The following is a 24,927-nucleotide window of genomic DNA, read 5'->3' on the forward strand; positions in this document are numbered from 1 at the left end:
ATATATATATATATATATATATATATTGCAACCAATGATGAAGAAGTATGATAACTTTTAAGGTATTTATAGGCTACACGAACATTGTGCTGACTGCTTTTTTTTAATTTGTCGCCAACATGAGAACGAGTTTTATTTGACCTAAAAGATTTGAATTTTAGCATCAATGTTTAAAAAAAAAAGATTTAACAATTGGGACATTTTTTCAATTTTACAATATTGCTTTTACATTAGTATTTTGCAAAAGTTATTTACCACAAATGAAATTCCTTAACTCACATATCATATTTAACATATGAATATCATCATCATATTTTTTATATGAACTTGTGAATCCGAAACGGATGTATGATGCAGCTTGCAATCTCCTTCAAACACCATTGTACCCATCCGAAAATGTTAATATTGACCTCGATTGTTTGTTCAATGTCTATTCAGTCATCAAAAGAATTTACGCAGAATGTGTCTGAGCTGCATTCATATATGTCTGCAAAATTATATATCGAGCAGTTCAAGATTAACAGTCAAAGATGTCCAAGATGAAAACACTATAAAGTTTCTTCTCCAAAAAAATTTGACAATGGGTAACCTGTGATCACCTTGCGGCAATCGCAATTTTCTTCATTTTTTTAAGTTTTCTGTAATAACTTATTTGAATGTGTCTTGGGTTTGTCTAATAGTTTTACAACCAATCCAATACACACCAATTGCCTTCATTTACTGGTAGAAACAGCTGTATTGTTTTGTGGAAATTCTACTTAATAGTTTGCATTCGCGCCAGAATTAAATTGTTGCTTAATTAAATTGTTGGAAATGCTATCTCTTAAAAACTCGTGAAAGCTATTTTAAATCCAAATAAAGCACTTGATTATTTAAGTGCTGAATTTAAATCAATTTTCATTTTTTTTTAAATTGAAAGTTGTTTAATGAAATGAATGTAATGAATTAGTTGGTTTAATGAGAAATTTTACTACGCGGATGAAACACCGGTGCCCCTTATATATTTTTTCTGACTCTTAATTAAAAGTATGAGTGAGATTGCTTGCGTTTTTATTAATTTCGATGCTACAATTAGTTTTCAAAAGCTATTTGCGATTCGCAAATTAACTAATTAATATGCGAGTTAACCTATTCGCTCCAGCATTGTTATCCTGGTGATATATAATAATTTTAACGCTTGATGCTATCATAAAATACAAAACTTCTATCGTTTAGAAGGAAATAAATATTTGGCTTAAAAACTAATTCATTTTGACCTTTGAGGTGACATTCTTCCTTAAAACAAGACTGTCGTTTTTCCCGAATTAGACAAGTGAGGACAACCCATTTCTGCTAGAAACTGAAGTAGGGGGTGACGCCAGTTCACTCTGACGTTAAAAAATAAAGATGTGAAGTGGCGTAGACTTTTGACGTAGGGTTGAATGTTGCCGACATCGGTGCTAAGCCAGGGGAGGAATTTCATTTTTTCCTCACTGATGACAAAGTTCATTTTGAGGACATGTCATTCGGTTGTCATTGGTATTTTTGCTTCAGTTATTTTTTTTTCAAAATTTTTTGCTGTTTAATCAGTCAATATGAAAATATTTTGTCTGCCCCGCAACTCGTGTTATTAAGATTCATATCAAGTTAAAGGAGTTGTGTGGGATAAATGTTTTTCGCCTAAGTCTAATGCCTTTTACAAGATTCATATTCTCATACATGTAATGATGAAAATTTCTTCAATATATTTTCAAATGATAATACGGAGTATTTCCCCCGCTAAAATCGAAAGAAAATGTGATTTTTTGAGTATTTATCTTGTAAAATGTATAAATGTAAAGTTGACAAGTTTATTTTTTTCAGAATTTTTAACAATAATGTTAGTTATGAAGCATTTTTTTACTCTTTTCTTCTCATTTTTAATTTATTTGTGTTAATTTTTTACAAATTTTAGAATTCCCACGTATATTTTTCAAACATCTGATTGAATGTTAAGCGATCTAAATTAATCTGCTTACTAAACGATATAAAACTAATCGGAAATAAATTTGAAATTGAAAGAACTTGAACCAAATATTAGAACAATATAAAATAAGGATTTTTAATCATTTTAGAAGTTTATATCTACCTCTAAGAAAGAAAAAAACGAAACACTGAGAGGCGATTGAAAGAAATCACGATAACATATTTAATAGCTTCAGCGTTACGAAAATGTGAAATCTGAGCACACTCGAATAAATTTAGTCTAACGCTTCTTCCGCTTCATGTACCTTGTACTATGCGATCGAAACTTTCCAACTTTTCCATACAATCACCTTGACTCGCACAGCGCCATCTACCTAAAACTCGTTCCATATCTGGAAAGGCTGTTGCATTCCTATCTACGTAAGAAGCTTAGGTGGTTGGTTCTCAAAACTTATCCCTTCTTTGGAAGTGTCATGTGACTAACACACAGAGAGATCATTTTTAGGTAATAGAGCTGGGCAGAATATTTTCGTTCTTATGGCAGAAGCATAAATTCTCGTGGGCACATTAACTTTGCTAAATAAACAATCTATTTCTGAATATCTTCGAAACTTCAACATTTAAATTATGTTCGAAATAATGCGCGGCTACAAATGGACAATTTCATTAAAATGAGAGGAAAATTTCATCTTTTTTCGAGGGTTTTATATAGTTTGATAAAAAATAAAAATTTTTGAGAAAAGTAATATTTTTTCTGCCTGCCATTATGGGTTGCCAGCATTCCAAAAACGCAAATATTTGCACAGAAATGAATGAGAATGGTGAAAAGGACAATATTGCGGAAGTAATCGTATTGGATGAAAGCGATTCGAAAGAACTCACTGCAAGTCAAAAGCAACTCATTCACGAAACTTGGAAACATTTAGTTGACAACATATCGAATGTTGGGGTGATTACATTTATGAAGTAAGTTCGATTTGAGATTATTATGAAAATTTCTTACAACTTTACAAATTAATAAAATCCTATCAATTGGTTAGATTTGAAAAAAAACTATATAAAGGATAGAAAAACCTATCCTTAAAATTTAAATTTCAAAATTTATTGAACGTTTTAGATAATTTAAATGAAGTGCTTATTTTAAAAATGAGAACTTTGAAAGTCACATCATAAGTATTAAATGTTTTAAATATATATTATAAAATACATATCATAAGATATATATAATAAAATACATATAAGATACATATTATAAAATACATGTTATAAGATATATAGTATAAAAAACACATCAATTATAGGTATTTTTATAATACTTGTATGTTATACGATATATATTATGAAATATTTATAATAAATAAATGCTAAAAAATATAAATATTTTACTTAATAAGTATTTACAATCCTTAATTTATATATTTTACAAAATGCGTGAAATCCAATCTTTCAGTTATATTTTGAAAGGTTTTAATCCAATGTAAAACGTAAAATTATTGATTTCAAAATTGCATATATTTTATAGTATTTCTGTCACAAATAAGCTTCGACACTTCTAGTAGTTCTACTATCGGGTAATATTTGTTTAATTTTGAACACTATAACGCAAAGTACTATATTTTTTCAGTGAAATTTTTTCTATCAACAGAAATCTAAATATCCACAACTAAGTAAATCAATATTACAAAAATTAATTTTAAAACTTAAGAATAAAGAAAAAAATATTAAAAATTTTCATTTCTTCAAAAGCTCGTTTGCTAAAATTAAAAGTAAAAAAGTTTTTAAATAACTAGTAACTAAATAACTAATTTGGATGTTCAGTTTATTAAGGCAAATATTAATGTTTTGTCAGAGTTACTTAAATATTCGATAGAATTCCTTTTATCAACATTTATACAGAATGGTTTGTCAAGGCCGTGTTAAATATGCATTTTTATAATCATTTTCAAAAATGAGATAGGAAAAAAAAACATATGGGGGTCGCTGATTAGTATTTAAGCGAAAAGCAATCAAATCCTGATGAATTGCGGAAATGGAAGCCGATTGTAATGTAAATTTCAAAGTAGGTTTAATTGGAGGTTAAAGATTGAATGTATTTCTATTAATTGTTTTTCAACTCCTAGCTGTTTTTACTCTTACAATCATACATCTCTTGTTGCTCATTACATCCGCATCCTGTATTAGTAGGAGGATTCTAAAAATACATGTTAAAGGCGGTTTTTACGTAACACTCTGTATATTAGATTTTTATTTTAACATAATTTGTAAGGACTTTTTTTAAGATACTTTTAAAAAAGAATTTATTTATATTATAGAGTAATTTTTAATAGTAATGTAATAGAAATAGTAATTGTTTAACATTGTTGAAATAGTAATTGTTACAGGTAAAATCGAAACACAGAATTAAATATTTGGAAGATAAAATAAAATCCTTGAAATAATTCCCTAAAAATAGTATGTTAGAATTAGATATAATTAAAACATGAAAAAGGTTATGCATAGTATTCCGTAAAGACCACTCTTGATAGGTATTTTTTAGAATCTTTATCAGAAATCAAATTTAAAAAGTTTGCACGTTATAAGGTTCGGCAAATAATAGTTAACCGATGGGGACAAAACTCTGGAAATCTGACAAATTAAATTACAGTAAGAGAAATTTAATACACGATAACGGGTGGAAAAACATAGGAGTTACAATTCAATTAATTCTATTCTATAAATAATCTATCTATTCTATAAGGAAATAACTTTCCATTAGTAACACCCTCAAGGGTCAATCCCTAATGAAACTAGTTTTGATATTTATTAATTATGAAAAATGATCGAATTCGTACTGTAATTCTCGGTTAAATGTCAATTTGAGACCGCCTATGAGTATAGTTTTTTTTAAACTTAATTTCTGATAAGGATGCAAAAATGTCTATTAAAAAAAGTCCATGCGGAACTTCCTATATTTTTCGCATGAAATTAGAAAATTCAAAATAAGAGAAAGATAGTGAGAGGGTAAGATTTTATAGATTTTGATGCTTAAATTAATTTCTATCTTTACGTTGTTTTTATTTCATTTCTTGTAATATTTGAGGGGAATTTATTTTGCTGGATCTTATAAACGCGTGCTTTTTAGATATTATTTTGGTGTCATAAAATTGTTAGATCATGATTTTTACCTAAATACGGGAGAATATATGAGCCAAATTATATACAACAAAATAAGAAATTCCTAATTTCATTATGCCTCTGAAAACTTAAATTATGCTGATTTCTAACTAAGGTGATCCAAAAATACGTGTTCGGTTATTCTACTTTTTTGTGCTGGAAAAAAATCTACATATATTTCCTTATTTATTATGGAAAAAAAGACGAAAATATACTTGACTTTATTCTGTTCAATAATTAATTTAAACATATCACAATCAAACTCTTAAAGTGCTTTATTCTGATAAATAATACATGTTAAAAATGCACATTAAAAAGGATAAATCTTTTCTTGTTAATTACGAAATATACATATTCAGGCATACTATTTCGACGTAATATTAAAAATAAAAAGTGACTTTACATCAAGCCTTGGTGTAAAGAAAAGGAGAATTATTTTATATTATTCGTATAATGTGTATGCTCAAAAATTTAAATGTATCTTGAAAGTATTAAAATTCGTAAGTTTTGAAATTGAAAAAGTCCTTGAAAATAAACTCATTAAGAAACTAATAGTAAAAATTTCAATCCTACCTAACATAATAGTAATATAAAAGTAAGAATTTAAATCCTATCTAACCTAATATTAACCTAAGAGTAAAAACTTAAATCCTACCGAACCAAATAGTAACCTAATAGTAAAAATTTAAATCCTACCTAACCTAATAGCAAGAAAGTAATAGTAACAATTTAAATCCTACCTAAACTAATAATAAGAATTTAAATCCTATATAACCTAATAGTATATATTTAAATTCTACCAAACTAAATAGTAACCAAATAGTAAGAACCAAATAGTAAAAATTTTAATCCCACCTAACCTAATAGTAATCAGAAGTCAGTAGTAACCTAATAGTAAGAAAATAATAGTCAAAATTTAAATCCTACCTAACCTAGTAGTAACCTAATAATAAAAATTTAAATCCTACCTAACTTACTAGTAACCTAATAGTAGTAAGAATTTAAATCCTACCTTACCTAATAGTAAAAAAAAAATTAAATACATATGTTTGTGTTTGTAATTTGACATTCACGCTTTAATTCATAACGGCGAATTTTAAAAAATATAACTATTAGTTTATTAATTTAAAAGTAATTTTTATGAAGGTATAATTTGAAACCTAAAATATATTAATATATAAATATATTCGTATATTTTCTTCCATTTGCGTTACTGTTTCATGCTGCCTCTTATCGTTTTATTGCTTGAACTTTTGTTGTCTTCAGTTTCATAAAGGAGATTTCTGAGCAATCTTTTCTTAAGATAACCACTATAAGACATCATATTGCATCATTTCAGTCGATGAACATTTCAGATCACATGATGCAAAAAAATGCTCATGGCTACGCTATATTTCGGAAGAATCGAACAATAACTAATCATAAGTTATCAAATTATATTTCTGCGATACTAAAACAATGCTATCGCTCATAAGTTTGGTGACTACTACACGTAGAAAATATGCTTTTTTGTGTTTAGGGGTGTTTGCTGGATTTTCGAGCAAAAATAAATATTATTTAAATCCTAATAATATTTAATTTATATTTCTTTTGCAAGTTTATAACCGTCGTTGAACAATATTTTGGTTTTGTGACTGCTAATGTTCAACTTCGCAGTCTAGTAATTTTAAACCCAATCCAGAAGACAAAGAAACTCCTGGATCAAGTATTGGGGGAAATATGCCTTCGTGGAGGGCTTTTTTATTGAACTAACCCGCATTTGCGTTACAGTTAGAGAACAACCATAAAAACCTCCCACGGTTAGCTTGGAGGCAAGGGGATTTTAACCCATGAATCGTCTACCATTGGGTATATTTTACGTCATTACTGTGGTCGGAGCAAGCCGGATGCGGAATTCGTATCAACCAGCCATCACCGGGAATCGAACCCGGTTTACTTCACTGGAAAGTTAACGCTCTATCCCCTGAACCATTGCGGCTCAATAATATGTATGTCTAAATTTAACATAATTTGAGGATTCTAGTAACATATTATTTTCGATAATTTTACATTATTTAGGTTTTAACTTCGCGTTAACGCAAACGTGAAACATCCAATTGCTTTCTTACTCATTTTGCATTTACATTGATAAATTCTGGTAATGGTGTCCATATTTTGTTCATCCCACTTATGTACGTTAATATACAAAATTCGTAAAATTTGACGAAAAAAAATTACCTGGTTTTCACAAAGTCCTGTTTGTCTTTAAAGGTCAAAGTCGACTTCTGAGTTCAAGATAAAATTAATGACTTCATCTAACGTCAAACGTAAAACAGAGAAATACCAATAACGTTAAACATTAGTAGAAGAAAAAAAATTTGGAAAAATGATTAAAGATTTGCACTAGAGCATTTAGCACTAATGAAACGTCGTCTCAAGCGTTAAAATTCGTTCTTTTTTTTCTGTTCTAATTATAAATTTTTCCTCGTTACATTTCTGCTGTTAATGACGTACAAGTGAATGATCATTTCTACTGTAAGTTTGGGTTTGAAAATGAAGGTAAACTATTTTTCTCTTTCTTTGAAATATTTTATGTTTTAAACATACTAAGCAAAGGAAATAATTTTTGACATTTCAGTTCGTCGTTATAATTCAAATGTATACAGTACATAGCCAAATTATTAGACGCACTATAAGATTCTGTGTAAAATCTTAATTATCAGGTGATACTATACAGCTTTACTGTTTTTTAAATGACTGAAACCGGTTTGCACTTGTTTATGTTTGTGTATCACTTGGCTAAGTAAGACGGTATACAACATAAATTCGACGTCAGGATAAATTAGACGATATATTTTATAAATATAGAATATTTATTATATTAGGTATTATATTAGTATATTATGATAATTAGACCCAATTATTAGACGCACTGTGGTTTTTTAATAATGACATGTTTTGCACGAGTTTATAGGCAATACTTTTATATTTAAACATACATGTGATGGGTTATTATTCAAGAGAATTTTTATATACTTCCTATTTGTATTTATTTTCAGCGTATTGCATTACAATAATAACCAATTGATACACGAATGTAAGAAAGTGCAAAGAACAACAAAGCTGTAAAGTATCACCCTATAATTAAGATATTACATACAATCTTATAGTGCGTCTAATAGTTTGGCTATGTTCTGTATATGCTTTAGAGGCAAAGTGGGAAATGCCAGCACTATGTACAATGCCTGGCTTTCTCAGGCTAAGTGCTATGAATGATAAATATGATATTAAAACGATAATAGAATTTAAAAATTCTGATAACCACAATTTTCATGTTTTTTATTCATATAATAATCCCCCCCCCCCAAAAAAAAAAACTCTAAAGCCTTCATATAAATTTTGACTTATGATAAAATATATTTATTTACCGTAGAAATTCAAAAGTTGTCGAATACTAAACGACTTAAAAATATTTTCGGGTGTTTTTTAAATAGCACTTTAATATAAGATCAAAAAATTTAAATCAAAACTAGCTGTTGTCAACGGCTTTGGCTGCGAGGAAGTACTTTGATTTCAACTTTAACTATGTTACTGTGAATGACCCCAAATTGCAGGTTGTTGACTTCCACCGGAGAATGTTGACAATCACATAGTCACTTTGGTAAATGTTTGAAACACATACTAGGTTTACTTAAGCGTCACTGGTCGGAATACATTTGCCCGGTATGCCCTACATCAATATTTTTTTAAGTTCCACTGCCATGCATGCATTTAACAGGTACTCCGAACACTGATGTTTCTTCTAAACTAACATCAGCAGATATTAAAATATCGGTTAAATATAATAATATCAACGAATAAATTAACATCAAATCGGAATTCTACCCATTATTTTTTGCAGATTTATGTGTAACATCAAATAACCCTTCGTCAAACAACCCGATGACATATTCTCAAAAATGTTAATGAATATTTACTACAAAAAATAATTTATTATTAAACAATAACCTATAAATAAATTTTATCTGTTACTATATGAATGCATTAAAAAGAACCTAAAGAGAAATATAAAGAAAAAATCTGGAAGTTTTCTTTAAAATTAAATTTTGTATAATAATTTATGCTGCAGACTTTCTGATACGTATTTTCCGCTAACGACATGTCCACCTTAAATTGTGTAATAAATTTGTAATTACAAAATTAATTTCAGAAAGCTATCTCACGCACCCTGCAAAAGTGCTTCTCCTTTCTATTACCCACTATGAGGAAAAGTTAAAATTGTTTGTGTAGCTCGCAACATCATTAACCATGTTTAATATCGAAATCACTGTTTGTAAGTTACACTTATAAATACTAGTTTGACTAAGTTGTCGTTTGCATTCTTAACTTTCAAATAAAAATTTCTATTTGCAGTAAGATCATTTTATACGAAAATGATCTTCCATTTTATCTTTTTTCTGCAGATGCGTAAGAAGTTTCAACGAATGATTATTTATAAAATAATCAAGAGTAGTTTTGCATTTTATTTATTTATTTCAAATATTTAATTTCAAGCTGAAATAGGACAGAAATAGAATAGAATGCTATTTCATTCGAACTAAACTGGAATGTTTGCAAGGGGAATACATATTATTTTATTTTGGAAAACGAATTTTAATTGGAATCTTTAGATAAATGTTTCAAACGTTTCATCTATTGAATCCAATTGAATATTCGAAATGCTTTAGAAAGTTTCTTTACAATTAAAACGCATTTTCAGGACATGATCAAAGAATTTCATAATCGGATTTTTTTTTTCTGTTTTCTAATTGGTAATATTTCTATTTTTCCTTTGGTGAAATTGATATCTATGAGTATATGTCCTTACATCTTCTGTTAAGATTGCTATATATGAGTATAACATGGAATTTAAAAACTACACATGAACACAGCTATTGCAATTAAAACTAACTATTGGATATCATTGGAACCTATCTTTTTCCCTCTGATTTCTAATCTTGGACTGATCCCAAATGTTAGGAATTCTATTTTTTTTTCAGAATTCTATAATATTTACTTTATTTCAAAGCTAAAACATTTGTCGAGTTTTCTAAATAACTACAACTTTAGCCGCATCGCATATATATATATATATATATATATATATATATATATATATATATATATATATATATATATATATATATATATATATATATATATATATATATATATATATATATATATATATATATATATATATATATATATATATATATATATATATATATATATATATATATATATATATATATATATATATATATATATATATATATATATATATATATTATATTTCTTAAGCCCTGTGACTGTTTTTGTATCTCCACGTCTCACTATTTCCCCGTCATTTCCTTAAAAAAGTGTTGGAACTTATCTTTCAACCTTCTGTCACAGCAAAGACGCTTAATGACAAAATAATTTGTCTTAATTCTTGCTGGGACTACAATACTCCTTAGCGTATTACAAATTATTTAACAGTTCCTAAATTATTATATAAATTGCTACAAAACAGTTCCTAAATTATTACATAAATTACTACAAAAAAATTTCGGAATAAAGGAAAAGAATTAATAAATAAAAGAGATAATCTTTTCATCAGCTCACACGATTATATCGGCAAAACGGAGTTGTTTTTGTCCTTTTTAATTATATTTATTAATTTTATATATATATATATATATATATATATATATATATATATATATATATATATATATATATATATACATATTACTGGTACTGTAAAATAAAGTTTCCTTTCAATTAAAACTTCTGTACATAGTTCTGATTTAGTAAACTTTTGAAGGCGCAATTATATACTATGCACATAGAAAAAAAAACATGTATTCTATTTAACTATGCTTCCCTTTCATAAATATTAATTTATTCTAAACATACTTTTCTATCATTTAAAGTTTCCGAAAGGAAACAAAAATTTAAATATATATTGCGTTCCAACTTTTTAACTAAATTACTTTCTATTCACGTGATTAGTTTTTGCTTCACTTTGGAAAAGTGCTGGCTATAGAAAGAAAAAAAAGACAACAACTTTTTTGGTTAGAAAATGTTCCATAATTTTCGCGTATTACTCTTATACATTATGAAACTTCGTTTCAAAATAAAAATGGGAAACTAGCTTTTAAGTTAAATCTGCCGAACAATGTTTTGTTGAAATAAATTTATCGCATACATTTTCTTCATACCACCTATTTATATAGTATGTTATTTTCAATATATAATATAAATTAGTTTGAAATTTAATATTTAAAAATATTCCATTTTGAATTATTAAATTTAGAATCCTGGTGAATTTGATGTGAAAACCTAGAATTTTGATCGCTTTAGATAGAGGAATGGTTTAAGAAAATTAATGGACTATTCATGTTTGTTATAGATTTTATATAAAACTTTTAAAAATACGAAATATTCTTTGATTTTTATGAATGCATAAAAGTGCACTAAATATGCCAGTTTTGATGAGATTTTGATTATTTTTTGTTTATCAGTTCTAAAATTTAGATCAACATAAAACAGATAATTTAAAATTATTATAATGCGTTCTCTTAAAAAGCAGTTCATTTAAAGGAAATTATTTATGTGTTTCTTGATTTTGTTTTCGTTCTTCTATTTTTTTTACTCAATTATAATTAGTTGAAAATGTACAAAATCACTAAATTTTATGATGGAGATTTCATATCTATAACAAACGTTTACAGTATTGCTTACGAAATTTGTATACAGAGGAAATTTTTATTAATATAACTTTTTACATAATTTTTATATGCATCATTTTTATTTTTTTAATAACAATAATTTAAAATTCAGTTCATAAAACATTTTTTCCACATTTGGAGCTTACTTTGTTTATTTTTGCTTATTTCATGAAGATTCAATATATTATAAAAAAAATTGTGCAATAACTATTTCCTGAACACTACGTAATTTTTATAACTGCGCATTAATACCTTTGGGAATTGAAACAATAAAAAAATAAGAATCATGACATGCGAGGCTATAATCTTTTGATACAGAGATTTCCTGATTTTTTTTAAAAAATCTAAGTTAGAAATTGTGCATATAAAATATAGTCTCTTTTAATAAAGAAAGAAATAAAACATTGACTTGTGATGAAAAAAATATTGAAGAACAGAATTATTTTATAAATCTTTCCAAAGATGATGAGTTAAAGGAAAATGACTTCGAGGGAAAAATAACAATCAATATAAAAGTTGTAAACTGATGCGCTTGAAGATGTTCCTTCGTTTTTTTTCCTTCCTTAAGAATAGTTAAAATATTTTAGATATTTTCATTTATAATTTTAAAGGCTTTCAAACACTATATTTCTTTAAATTTAAAGGGATATTACTTATTTTTTTCTTCAAAATGAATTTATTAGAGTCTTGTTGGTTTCAAACTTTAAAAGTATTCTGAATATTGTTTGCTTTTGAAATTTTCCATTAATAATATCCTATTTACAATTGTATTAAAATACAAACTCAATAAACAATAAAAAAATACATTCGCTTGTTGCGTAGGATTCACACTTCGAAACAAAAGTTCTAATTAAAGTTACCCAATTTTAATATTATTTAATTATATGCGTTGCTTTTATAAAAGTCCCGAATGCAACTTATTCCATGCGTAATTCCAATTAATGTCTGAAGATTGAGTTGAGCACCTATATTTTTTTAATTGTTATGAAATTAGTGCCGTTGTTTTTCATTCAAGCTTTTTCCATTCAAATAAATTCTGGTAAAATTTTACGTAGCGATAAAATTGAACCTAATTCTTCAAATTCATTAATTTAACGAGATTTTAACCCTTAGAAAAAAAGTTTGAAAACCAAGGAATAATTTGTTCTGTACATTTTTCTGAGACCAAATAATGCCGCAGCTGGATTTAATTTTTCAAATGTCTTATTCACGGAAGCTTTAAAAAATGAATATTAATCACAAAAAAAAGCATTGTTTTATGTAACGGTTAAATGTTTGAACCGAACCTCTCTTATTGCAACGGACATCAAAAATGCATTAAAATATAAATTATTAATTTAAATTATACAATTTTTGATATATATGGAAATAGTCTATTGTATCTAATTTAAATCTCTCATGCAATTTTCGGTTTGTTATCCAATACTGCCTGACAATTTTATAAATATTATATATTTTACGATTACAGTAATGTATACTTCTTATAAAGATATAGGATAAAAAGCATTACACAATTATGACTACAAAAGTAGAAAAAAGCAAATATTTTGAAATGAAATTAAATACAAAACACAAAATTGTCGTTGTGACAAAACCGTTTTCAAATTATTAGACGCACTTTAAGATTCTATGCAAAATCTTAATTATCAGGTGATACTATACAGCTTTATTGTTTTTACGCGGCTGAAACCGGTTTGCACTTGTTTATGTTCGTGTATTAATAGGTTAACATTGTAATGCAATACGCTAAAAATAAATACAAATAGGAAGTATATAAAAATTCTCATGAATAATAACCCATCACATGTATGTTTAAATATAAAAGTATTGCGTATAAACTCGTGCAAAACATGTCATTATTGAAATACTACAGTGCGTCTAATAATTTGGTCTCATTATCATAATATACTAATATAATATTTTTGCATTTGCAGTTTACATTTGTTTACGTTCGTAAATGAATGGGTTAAATTGGGCGACATATATAATATAAATTTAAATGATTGGATAAATTAGACGATATATTATATACATATAGAATATTTATTATATCAGGTATTATATTAGTACATTATAATAATTAGACCAAATTATTAGAAGAACTGTAGTTTTTTTAATAATGGCATGCTTTGCACGAGTTTATACGCAATACTTTTATATTTAAACAGGCATGTAATGGGTTATTATTCATGAGAATTTTTATATGCTTCCTGTTGGACAAAATTAAGAGATGTAAAGCATTTTCGCACATTTCTATGACGCTATATTCTTCTATGACGCACATTTCTATGACGATATTTCTGGATGGTTATTGATATGGAGGGAACCTGGAACTCGATACCATCCCAGCAACATTATCGAAAGTGACCATTATGCTGGTGGGGGACTCTTGGTTTGGGCAGGGATCATGCAAGATGCCCGCACACCGCTCCATGTGCTTGACAATGGTTCCGTGAATGCCCAGAGGTACAGGCAGGAGGTCCTAGAGCCCTATGTGCGTCTGTTCAGGGGCGGATCAGTTGAAGCGTTGCCTTGGAGTACGAAGGTTGAATCGAATAGACATGACGCCCTGGTGAGTTGTCTTAGTCCCCCCCCCTTATTGTGTTACTAAGTGTAATGGAATCAACTGTAATCTATAAAATTTTAATCATTAAAATCTTAAGTTAACTTTAATATGTGTAATAGATTTCAACTCTAATTAACATGATACATACTAAAATCATATCAATAGTTGTATCACTAACATTAAAAAAGAAATTAAGCATCCTTGTCGTTAATGATAGTACACTGGTGGACAAAATTAAGAGATGGAAAGCATTTTCACACATTCATTCGCACATGCAAGATACCCGCACACCACTCCATGTGTTTGACAATGGTTCCGTGAATGCCCAGAGATGCAGGCAGGAGGTCCTAGAGCCCTATGTGCGTCTTTTCAGGGGCGCTGTCGGCCCTGAGTTCATTTTTATGGACGACAATGCGCGACCACATAGGGCTCACATGGTTGATAAGTATCTGGAAAGCGAGGATATTCAACGAATGGATTGGCCAGCCAAATCCCCTGACCTCAATCCTATTGAACATGCTTGGGATGCTCTTGGGAGAGCTATTGCGATGCGCCAATCTCCCCTCAGAACTATTCTGGAGTTAAAAATTGCTCTGGTGGAAGAATGGGAGGGTCTTCCACAAGTCCTCCTTAACTCCCTTATTAACAGCATGCATACTCGTTGTGCATGCTGTCTGTCAGAGGTGACCATACTCCAAACTAGAGGCAACACACACTGTACAAGCCTCGCTTTTAATGTCATCTTTTATCCATAAGTTCAGACTACATTGGATTTATTGGCAATAGGCCTTGCCAGTGAATGGCATTTTCATTTTTGCTTTGCATGCTTTATTATCATGGAATAAGCTATATCCATACCAAATTTCATTTATTTATATTCCGTATTTTTTGAGATATTTGGGAAAATGTCTTCCATCTCTCAATTTTGTCCACCTGTGTAGTATTTATTTTTAGCGTATTGCCTTATAATGTTAACCCATCGATACACTAACATAAAGAAGTGCAAACAGTCACATAATGAACAATAAAGCTGTATAGTATCACCTGACAATTAAGATTTAACATAGAAACTTACAGTGCGTCTAACAATTTGGCTGTATACTTCACACCAATCTACTCCTATGCATTTTTATCTTCCTTGGACAGCTCACAATCAAAAGAGATTTGATATTTTGTATATTTGCGATTCTCAGCCATGATTTCTCAAAATTGAAGAACATGTTTATTTTTCCTGTTTAAATATTAAATTCTGATCTCCCCCTCCCCCCCTCCGGGTGAATAATTTTTCGTCTTTATTTTAGATACGGATTCTGAAAACATATATTAAGTGTGGGGATGGTAAATAGGTATCGACAATGCCAACCTTCTACTATGAAAAGGCACCTCACCATATAATCGATTTAACATGTCTTAGATACTAGTGAATTGGAATTGTATTTTTGTAGTGGTAGACACACTACACAGTACTCCCCTACCAGAATTATATCGGCGATAGAATTCGATGAACGGATGCCACTAGTTGATTCATTTCAGTTTTGTGAGAAGCCGGGAGGGCTGTATTAAGTTCACAGTCACTCCTGTGATGTGATTAGTAGTCGAGTGTATACAGGGTAACGTTGTGTGTGCGTGTTCGAGACTGAGTAGCAAACAGTGCGTGGATAATATCGCTGTCACAAGTAGCAAGTCAACTTTTTAATGTGGACCATCCATCGAAGTGGGCGTGCTCAAATCAAATTCTGTCAAAGTAGGCATGTTCACATCACGTCCGAGGGTCACCAATTCCGCGGCCGGGATAGCCTGGTCGGTATGGCGCTGGGCCCATATCCAAGAGGTCGTGGGTTCGATCCTCGCCGGCCGAAGACTCCCCGTGTAGTAAATGCTGACTGATGCACGTTAAATCTGTCGAGTCTCAAAGTCCTCCATGTTCCCATAACAAATATATACCTCTGGGGGTACTGATCCAGGAGTTTCCTTGTCTTCTGGATTGGTTCAAAATGACAAGGCTACGGAGTTGAACGTTAGTAGTCGTAAACCCATAAAATTGGGTCGGCTGTTCAACGACGGTTATAAAATGAAATAAAATGCCAACCTCCATCTATCAAAAAGTACCTCTAAATTGAATCAAGTTAACATGTGTAGTATACTAGGGAATTGGAATTGTATTTTTGTAGTGGTAAACACGCTACATTAACGCGTTAATTGCCACGCTAATTTTACATGTCTTGCCCGTCTGGCCAAATGGTAAGTAACTACAAACTAAATTTGCAAATGTTTGACTTATTTTGCTAGTTTTTTAAAAGGTTTAGCATGACATATCTGAAAAAAGTGGTGAATTATATAAACCTACGAATTGTATAGAAATAGTGGTGGATAAAAATCAGCTAATTTGAATTTATTAAACCAAGAATCACAATTATTAAACTACCACTCGAAAATATTGATTCGCTGTCCGGAGCAAGTTGGCATCTCTGTGTGTATAAATAAATCTATTTTTGTGTGTTCTATATTGCATTAATTTCATCAAACCATTTTAGTAACTATAATAATTCCAAAAAAAATTAAAAATTCACTCGAATTACGCGCTTCAAATAGTCTAGGCTTCGCCGGTCACCGGTGACCCCTGTGGGGCTACGAACCAACTCACTGCCGGACACCGTTCCCCATGGCATTCAATGTGTTAATAAAGCTTTTTTTTTTCAAATAGCCAGTATATACAGTAATAGTATGACCTATTGATAAAAAAAATCGTTTATTTTAGTCTTTTTCTGTTTTACAGTGTAATGCGAGGTTTTTAAATTAATACAAAATCGAATTCTAATATACACCACTGATCTTCGCAATTTATAGGCAATAAAGGAAAGCTGAAGCTCGGAAGCTGTAGCATCAGTACTTGATTTTATATTTTGAAAAGCATCAGATTTCGGGCAAGATTCAATATTTGCATTACGAAAATTATATCTGCCTGAGCTGAAAGATTAAAATGTGAAGTTAAAAATCATTCTGCTTCACCTGTTGAGCCATAAGAATTCCTCCTGAGTCAAATTTATTTTCTATTCGAAGGTAAGATGCTATTTTTTTCAACGGGCATTTGATTGATTTTTACTCAGTAGTCTTCTTTTGGATATTTAAAAAAATTTCAAGCCACTATCATAATAGTACTTTAATGTTTTTTAAAATTTTTTTTATATCCGTCGTTGATAAGCCGAACGAATTTCGGGTTTACGACTACTAATGTTCAATTCCGTAGCCTTGTGATTTTGAACCAATTTAGAAAGCACGGAAACTCCTGTGTCAATGCCCCCAGAGGTATTGATTTGTTAGGGGAACATGAAGGACTTTGCGACTCGACAGATTTAACACGCATCAGTCACCATTTACAACACGGGAAGTCTTCGGAAGACGGGGATCGAACCCACGACCTCTTGAACATGGGCCCAGTGCCCTACCAACCAGGCTATCCCGGAATTTAATATTTTATTTATGAATGTTTTTTAAGAAGAAAAAAACAATCATTGTAGTTTCAAGACGAAGCGATATATAATTTATTTATACTCAAAACTTGTGAGCGACGTCGCCACTGTTGTTTTCAGTGTCAAACGTAACGTTAAAATATATTTCGCTTCATTCGCTCAAAAATAAATGAAAGGAAAATAACAGTGGACATGTTTCAAGCGCTTCAAAGCAAGGCGCCCATTTTCAAGACTTGCCAGACGTGAGTACGAAGAAACAAAAGTGATTTGAAATATAAAATGTAACGTTTCCAACAGAAAATGTAAAAATAATGATGAAAAACCAAAGCTAGAAAAAGGACAGTTGCTGAGGAAAAAAAAAATCACGGGTTGGGAGAGGTAAATTAGGGTAAAACGCATTTCCCCGAGCTATGGAGAGGTGGTGAGAAACTAACTCGTATTTTAGATTACGGACATATCGATCGTGTTTCTTAAGTCGAAATTTTAAAGTGCGTCAATAAAGCCGAGTTCGCAATAACGCGGAATGTAAAAAATATCCCAGCGATTATCAAAGCTTATAGGATGAAGCGAAAGGTATAACATTCTACCATTCGCTTAATCCTATTAGCTTTGGTAATCGGTAATCTGTTTAGTGTGGTAATATCTTACCGCTGGTAAGATCTACCAGGTAATATCTTAGCCGGTAATATCCTAATCTGGTAATATGTTACTGCTTCAGTTTTTCTGAGGGTTATTTATTTAAATATGTTTCACTCTTAATAAAAAATAATGCTTAGCAATTTTAAATTACGAAAATAGACAGTAAATGTACCACTGAGCCGCGATGGCTCAGGGGATAGAGCGTTCGCCTTCTCATGAGGTGAACGGGGTTCAAATCCCGGCAATGGCTGGTCTGTGCGAATTCCGCATCCGGCTTGCACCGATCACAATGCTGACGTGATATATCCTCAGTGGTAATAGGTTAGAGTCCCTTTTGCCTTCAAGCTAACCGTGAGACTTTCTCGTGGTCTTCCTCTCTATTTAACTCAAATGCAGGTTAGTTCCATCAAAAAGTCCTCCACGAGGGTAAAATACCTCCAATACTTGATCCAGGAGTTCCCTTGTCTTCTGGATTGGGTTAAAATTACAAGGCTACGGAGTTGAACATTAATAGTCGTAAACCCAAAAATTGGGTTGGATGTTCAACGACGGTTACTAAGTAAATGTGCCGAGTATAATATGAAAAAATAAAAGAATAACATTTCAGGATCAATTCGAGGATAATTAATTGAAAATTTTATTGTAAAAATTGTCTTAAAACTGCAGAGTTGAAAAGTGACGGAGAAAAGTACCATTTCTTATTCAAAATTTAACAGGAGTTTTTTTTTAAAACTTGAATTTTTTAGAAAGTTCTTGCAATGTTGAGAGCTTTTGTCGTGATTTTGATTCGTTGAGTAAAAACTATGAACGCTTAAAAATTTCGGAGAACTGCAGAAAAATGTACAAGGACAGTGGGGGAATATAACAAACAAATACTATCTAGTTCGAAAATTATTTGTTTCACATGTTATAATTTTTGATAACTAACACCTGATAATTATAATTTTACATAGAATCTTATAGTTCCTCTAATAATTTAGTCGAAGACTGCATAATGGTTGTGAAGGGATAAAACTTTAATAACGTCACTAAACATATAATTTTAAGAAGGATTAGTCGTGAAAGGATTGAAATTTTGATTCCGCCTCCACAGCCTTTGAAGTTAAGGAAAGAGCAGTAGAATGAAAAATGAAAATAAATGTGTTTCCAAATTTTATTTCGAATTCTTTTTTTTTAAAAATGTTTTTCAGAATTTGAAATTTTGAAATAAAATTCACTGTTTGATTTTAATAATGTATTTACTCGAAAAATTGTTCGCGTTTCCTTTCAATTTAAATATATTATTAATTTTGTCTTTAAAGGTTAATTGGCTATAGTTTGAAAGTTAAGCAAGTTTGTAAAAGCTAGTTTAACACGATTTTTGTCTAAAGCTCTGCAAAGGATATCTCACTAATTCAGAATAATAAATTACAACTTCGGACTCTTTACGAATTTGAAATGTATTCATAAAAATGAAATTGAATTTGAATTTGTCTGAATGAATATTTTATAGTTTCCAAATGTGCTTTTTTATTATCTCAATAGTTTCTCTAAATGGCGCCATAAGTTTATTTTCCTACAATTTATTTTTCTGGGTAATGGATAGTTTTTCCATAAGAATGACTTAATTAAAGTCCAATCTTTCAGTCTTCAATCCAACGATAAACAGCTGGCGTAACAATATATTTCTATCCAGCATATTAAATATTCTGTCAATCAAACACAGAAAATTATCAAGATTTGCTCTAATAGTATTTTTCAATTTAATAATAAATAGATATTTTTTTTATAAAATCTTTTCTTGTGAGATATTGTTTACTCAAATGTTTTTAATAATAGGTCAGATATGTGATAAAGGAAACCATGAAGGAATAAAAAGGAAAAATTCTCTTTGTAGCTCGATGAGAATCCCTAAAAAGTTTTCTTTTAAATTGAAAATCGTTCAAACTAAAATCTTTCAAAAATATCTTTTTTTGCAATCCTTATATTATGTTCAGAAAAACAGAACGTCTTGTTACTTTCGTCTTTCTATGTGGTAAAAATAACGTTCATGCATGGTAAAAACATTCCTGGAAATAAAAACCCTTATTTAAGTTAATAAAACCAAAATATACGGAATTAAAACCACTCATTTGGTACTTTTTCCATTCATATGGAAAAAAATTTGCTGGAAATTATTTTTTTTTCCTATCATGCTCAAAGGTATTAGGTGAAAATCACCTAATTTTACTACATTCAACAAATTTTATCAGATATTATTATACCATATTTTATTGTTAACCCATTAACGCCCAAATTATTTCTGCTTAATAAATCTTATTTATTATGATCCAATAAGAGTTTAAAACTTTAAATTTAAGCACATTTTGTATTCATTTTAATATTACAGCCCGTTCTCGTTTGAGGACACTGGGCATTTTAGTGAAAAAATGATCTCTCTTGGATTAACCTGCAAATATTGTATTTTAGTTCTTATTTTAAATGTCTATTTAATTTTTTGGTATAGAATAGGTATAAATTGCATCATTCCTCAAAAATAAATATAATTTTAGACTTCTGATAATGTTTGTAAACATTATTATTGGTATAATTTTTTTAGTTTTTGAATTACAAACAAGAATTAATATGAAAATAACCAATACAAGTGAATAAATAATACCACGTAATTTCATTCTATGTATACATATTTAGTAAATTTAGTAAAGCGTATTTGAAATACCTAAGAACATAAAACAATTAAAAATTACTTAAAACTTTCAGTACGTGAAAGCATTTAAAATATGCTCTGAACTATATGGTAAATAGTTGCTCAATTTACTATGAAACTTTGGAAAACAAAGTATGCATAAAGTTACGTTGCATTTCTTATTCCTGGTTTTGATGTCCAATTTTCTTTATTGAAATCTGCTTCTTACTCTCTTTTTTGGGAAGCATTTTATACAAAATGTTAGCATTCACTACTGATCCGCTTATAATTCTTGTAAATAAACACGATTTATCATTCTTATAAATAAACACGTCATTTAACCCCACCACCCATGAATGTGTTGTACTCACATATGATTTTTGATTAAGCCACAGGTACTCTTTCCTTTTGTACTTTGCACCACAGGATTTATTATTTAGAAATTTGTTGCAATTGTAACTGATTCATGGTTATTCCAACCGTATCCTGCTCGTCAACCTCCAGAGGAATTGAAATAACTGCCTCAATTTCTTCTAAAAACAAATATTCCTCCATTGCTTCCTTCATTGTAATGCATTTACGGGGTGCAGTATTGTATTGAATTTTTGACAAAAATTACTAAGATTTGAAAAACACGTACAAGGTGAAATAATTTCTGAAAATAAAGGAAATTATATTGTAAAAACGTCTGCTATTTTTATAATTCACTTACTCTCTCAAAATACAAGCACGTATGCATAATTAAATGAATAAAAACAAATTTTAAGAAATTTGTAAAATTTGCCTGAAACGCCCATTGTCCTCAATTGAGGACAGTAAAATGTAATGTTATATAAATAGAAAAGAAACTGCAGAAACCAAATTTATTTAACGTTATATGTTGAACTATACTCTTAAGGGAAAAACTGTAATAAATAATATAATTTGCCTTAATTTTATTTGACATGACTGTATAAAAAAAGAAGAGGCTTGTGTGAGACTGGAAAAGTCACAAAATGGCGATCCCAATCACAAACCAAATACAGCAGAACATTTACTAAAAAAAATTCGGATATGTTGATAGTGCTGTCAACAATCTTCCCAGAAAAGAAAAATTATTTTTTACATAAAAAGGAAAATTTTACATAGGGTTTTATTGACTGTCCTCAATTGAGGACAGTGGGCGTAATGGATTAATTTTACCTAAATAATTTCTAAAAAGCGCTTCGATAAGAATTGCATAGAGTTTTGATATTTCCATAGATCCAGAATTTCACAACAGTCTGGAAATTTTGACGATGCGTTTTTTTCTCAGTGAATGCAAATACTTTTAGAAATAAATACTATTTGCGATATTTATCGTATTTATCATTAATTAATTAGATTACCTTTCGCAACGTCTTTTTTTGACAAGTATTTATGATGCATTTGAAAATTAAATAATACCATGGCGTAAAGACCGTTATTTTTTTTCCTCATCATTTCAAAATTGTGACATCTACTAACGTGAGCAGTAAATATTTTCATTTCAAATGTAAATGAGATATGTAAATATGACAAGAAATTCGTTCTCTAAAAGTTTCACGAATATTCCGTTTCATTTGCTGCTATATGAAATAAATGCAAAAGTGTCAAATTCCTTCGAGGCGTGTTATAAAACATAGAATGATTTGGAAATTAAAATTTGCAAATCACCAATGCGCAAAACGGAATAAAAGAATGAGGAATAATACATAACGATCATTTCATTTTTAATTACAATATTCAAGCTTCCAAGATATTAAATAACACATCGAATAATTGTCTTTAAAATGTTCTTAGAAATAAACAACACCGGGGGTAACAGGATATCTTTTCTCATTATTCTAATACTGTCAAAATTTGCAACGTCAGTAAATGGATCTACCAAATTAATTTTTGAAATGTTTCAGATTTAACAACGAAAACAATAAAGAAACGAAATAAAAAATATGCAATCAAATCTTGAAGAAAAAACACTGAAGTTATTAGATAACATAACATCACGGTTTAGGTGGGTATTTTTTTAAACATTCTTATGCAATAAACTAAATAAAAATAAAGCATGTATTCGCGACCATCAAAAAGCTGAAAAACTTAGATAATTAATCCTTTCCCTTACCAATATTTTTGAAAAAAAAAAATGCAAAAAATCAACATATTTTTTATTTTATTAATAAATACAAGATTTAAGCGAAACCTAATACATAATTTTTAAGTTGAAATTTTATTTTTTTATGTATAAAAAAAAACATTTAATTTACCATCAGTTTACTATCAAGGGAGAAAGGAAACAATTTAAATATTAGTCTTTGTGTGATAGTTTATAAAACAAAGAGCAACACATAGTAATACTTTCCAAAAACCAGTGAAGTGATACGCCATTATTTTACCCTTTTTTCTACGTAAATTCAGCAGGCATCGTATATAAAATAGCACAAAACACGTGTGCAGTTCCACAATACAACAGCAAACAAAACTTGGCAAACTTCAAAGCACAGCAGATTATTATTATTACTTTTTTTTGCTTCCGGCCGAATAAAAACATGATAAAATAAAACAAATTCTGCTACTCCCGAGGTTAATAAATGTTTGCAATATATACATACCCGAATTAAGTCGGAATAATCAGAGAATCGGTTAACTGTTTTTTACTAGTTATTACAGCAATTTGGAAATAAACCTCCGCTTGCTGTAGAAAATGAAAAAAAATATTGAAAAAATATCAATTTTCTATCAAATTCCTAATTTACATCTGAAAAGTAAATTTGTTTTCCAATTTTCAACATAGTTTGTGTTCCGCAGTGAGCTGATCGTAAGAACTCGGTTCCCAGTAGAACACTGAATTCAAGCATCACTGGCTGCGGTCAGTAAACGGGTGGGTGGCCACTTTGATCAGCCTGCGTAGGGCCGGATGGTGCGCTGTATCGGTCCTCGTTAAACTGTTTTACGGTAAAGTGCTCGACTTCGCATGCAGGTCGGCAGTCTACCAAAGCAGACGAGCCCTCCCCTCTGCAAAGGATCAAAATTGCGATGGCATGTCTTCGTATCCTCTTCCCAAACCGTCGCCAATAGCTCATTATGCAGATATAGTGCGACGTAAATGAAGTACCTACCTAGCTACCTCAACATAGTTTGTACACTCACGCACATTTTACAGTGTTTAGTAACTTATAAACAATCTTTTGAATAAAGCTCCTCCACCAGCGATTTAAATCCTTATCGTCTGTGAACACGTGATCCCATACCCATGACTACATACATAGGGTAATCAGCTGTATGGTGGCTGGGAAAACAAAAACATGGTGTACTTGAACTGGTTCAAAAGATCTTGTCAAGCACTGAGGGGGGGGTGGCTAGCGTAATCACGCAGCAACCAAAATGCAAACGTCATCAGGTGACAACGTTTACTTAGGGTGACACTTTTTAGTTTCGTTTCCAGTATTTATACTCATACCTGTCATTTGGTGGTATTTACAATAATAGATACTGTTTTGCGATGTTATAGTTAGTAAGCTAGGGGCAGCGCGATAATCAAACGAAGTCAACTGAACCACAAATGTCTTGATTTAAGAATTACTGAGCCACCATTACTACAAGTCGAGCCTGCAAGTAGAACCGGGTTCGAATCCCATCGATAGCAGGTCGATACGAATTCTGCATCCGGCTTACACTCCCGAACACAGTGTTGACGTAAAATATCCTCAGTGGTAGATGGATCGTGGATTAAATTCCCCTTCCTGTCATACTGACCGTGGG

General features: G+C 30.1%; 1 protein-coding gene across 2 annotated transcripts in view; it reads left to right on the forward strand.

The window, feature by feature from the left end:
* Positions 1-2,350: 2,350 nt before the first annotated feature.
* Positions 2,351-24,927, forward strand: part of LOC122270882 (globin C, coelomic-like) — a 59,379-nt gene continuing 36,802 nt past the window's right edge. Inside the window, exon 1 of one of the 2 annotated variants that reach the window (XM_043050061.3) lies at positions 2,351-2,910. In XM_043050061.3, the coding sequence (XP_042905995.1) occupies positions 2,711-2,910 (200 nt within the window). In that variant the 5' untranslated portion in view covers positions 2,351-2,710. The remainder of the gene's footprint in view (positions 2,911-24,927) is intronic. The other variant, XM_071184428.2, reaches the window with a different exon arrangement.

The sequence above is a fragment of the Parasteatoda tepidariorum genome, chromosome 10 (assembly GCF_982258835.1).
Source record: "Parasteatoda tepidariorum strain Cologne lab strain chromosome 10, Ptep-v5.0, whole genome shotgun sequence".
Classification (NCBI taxonomy): Eukaryota; Metazoa; Arthropoda; class Arachnida; order Araneae; family Theridiidae; genus Parasteatoda; species Parasteatoda tepidariorum.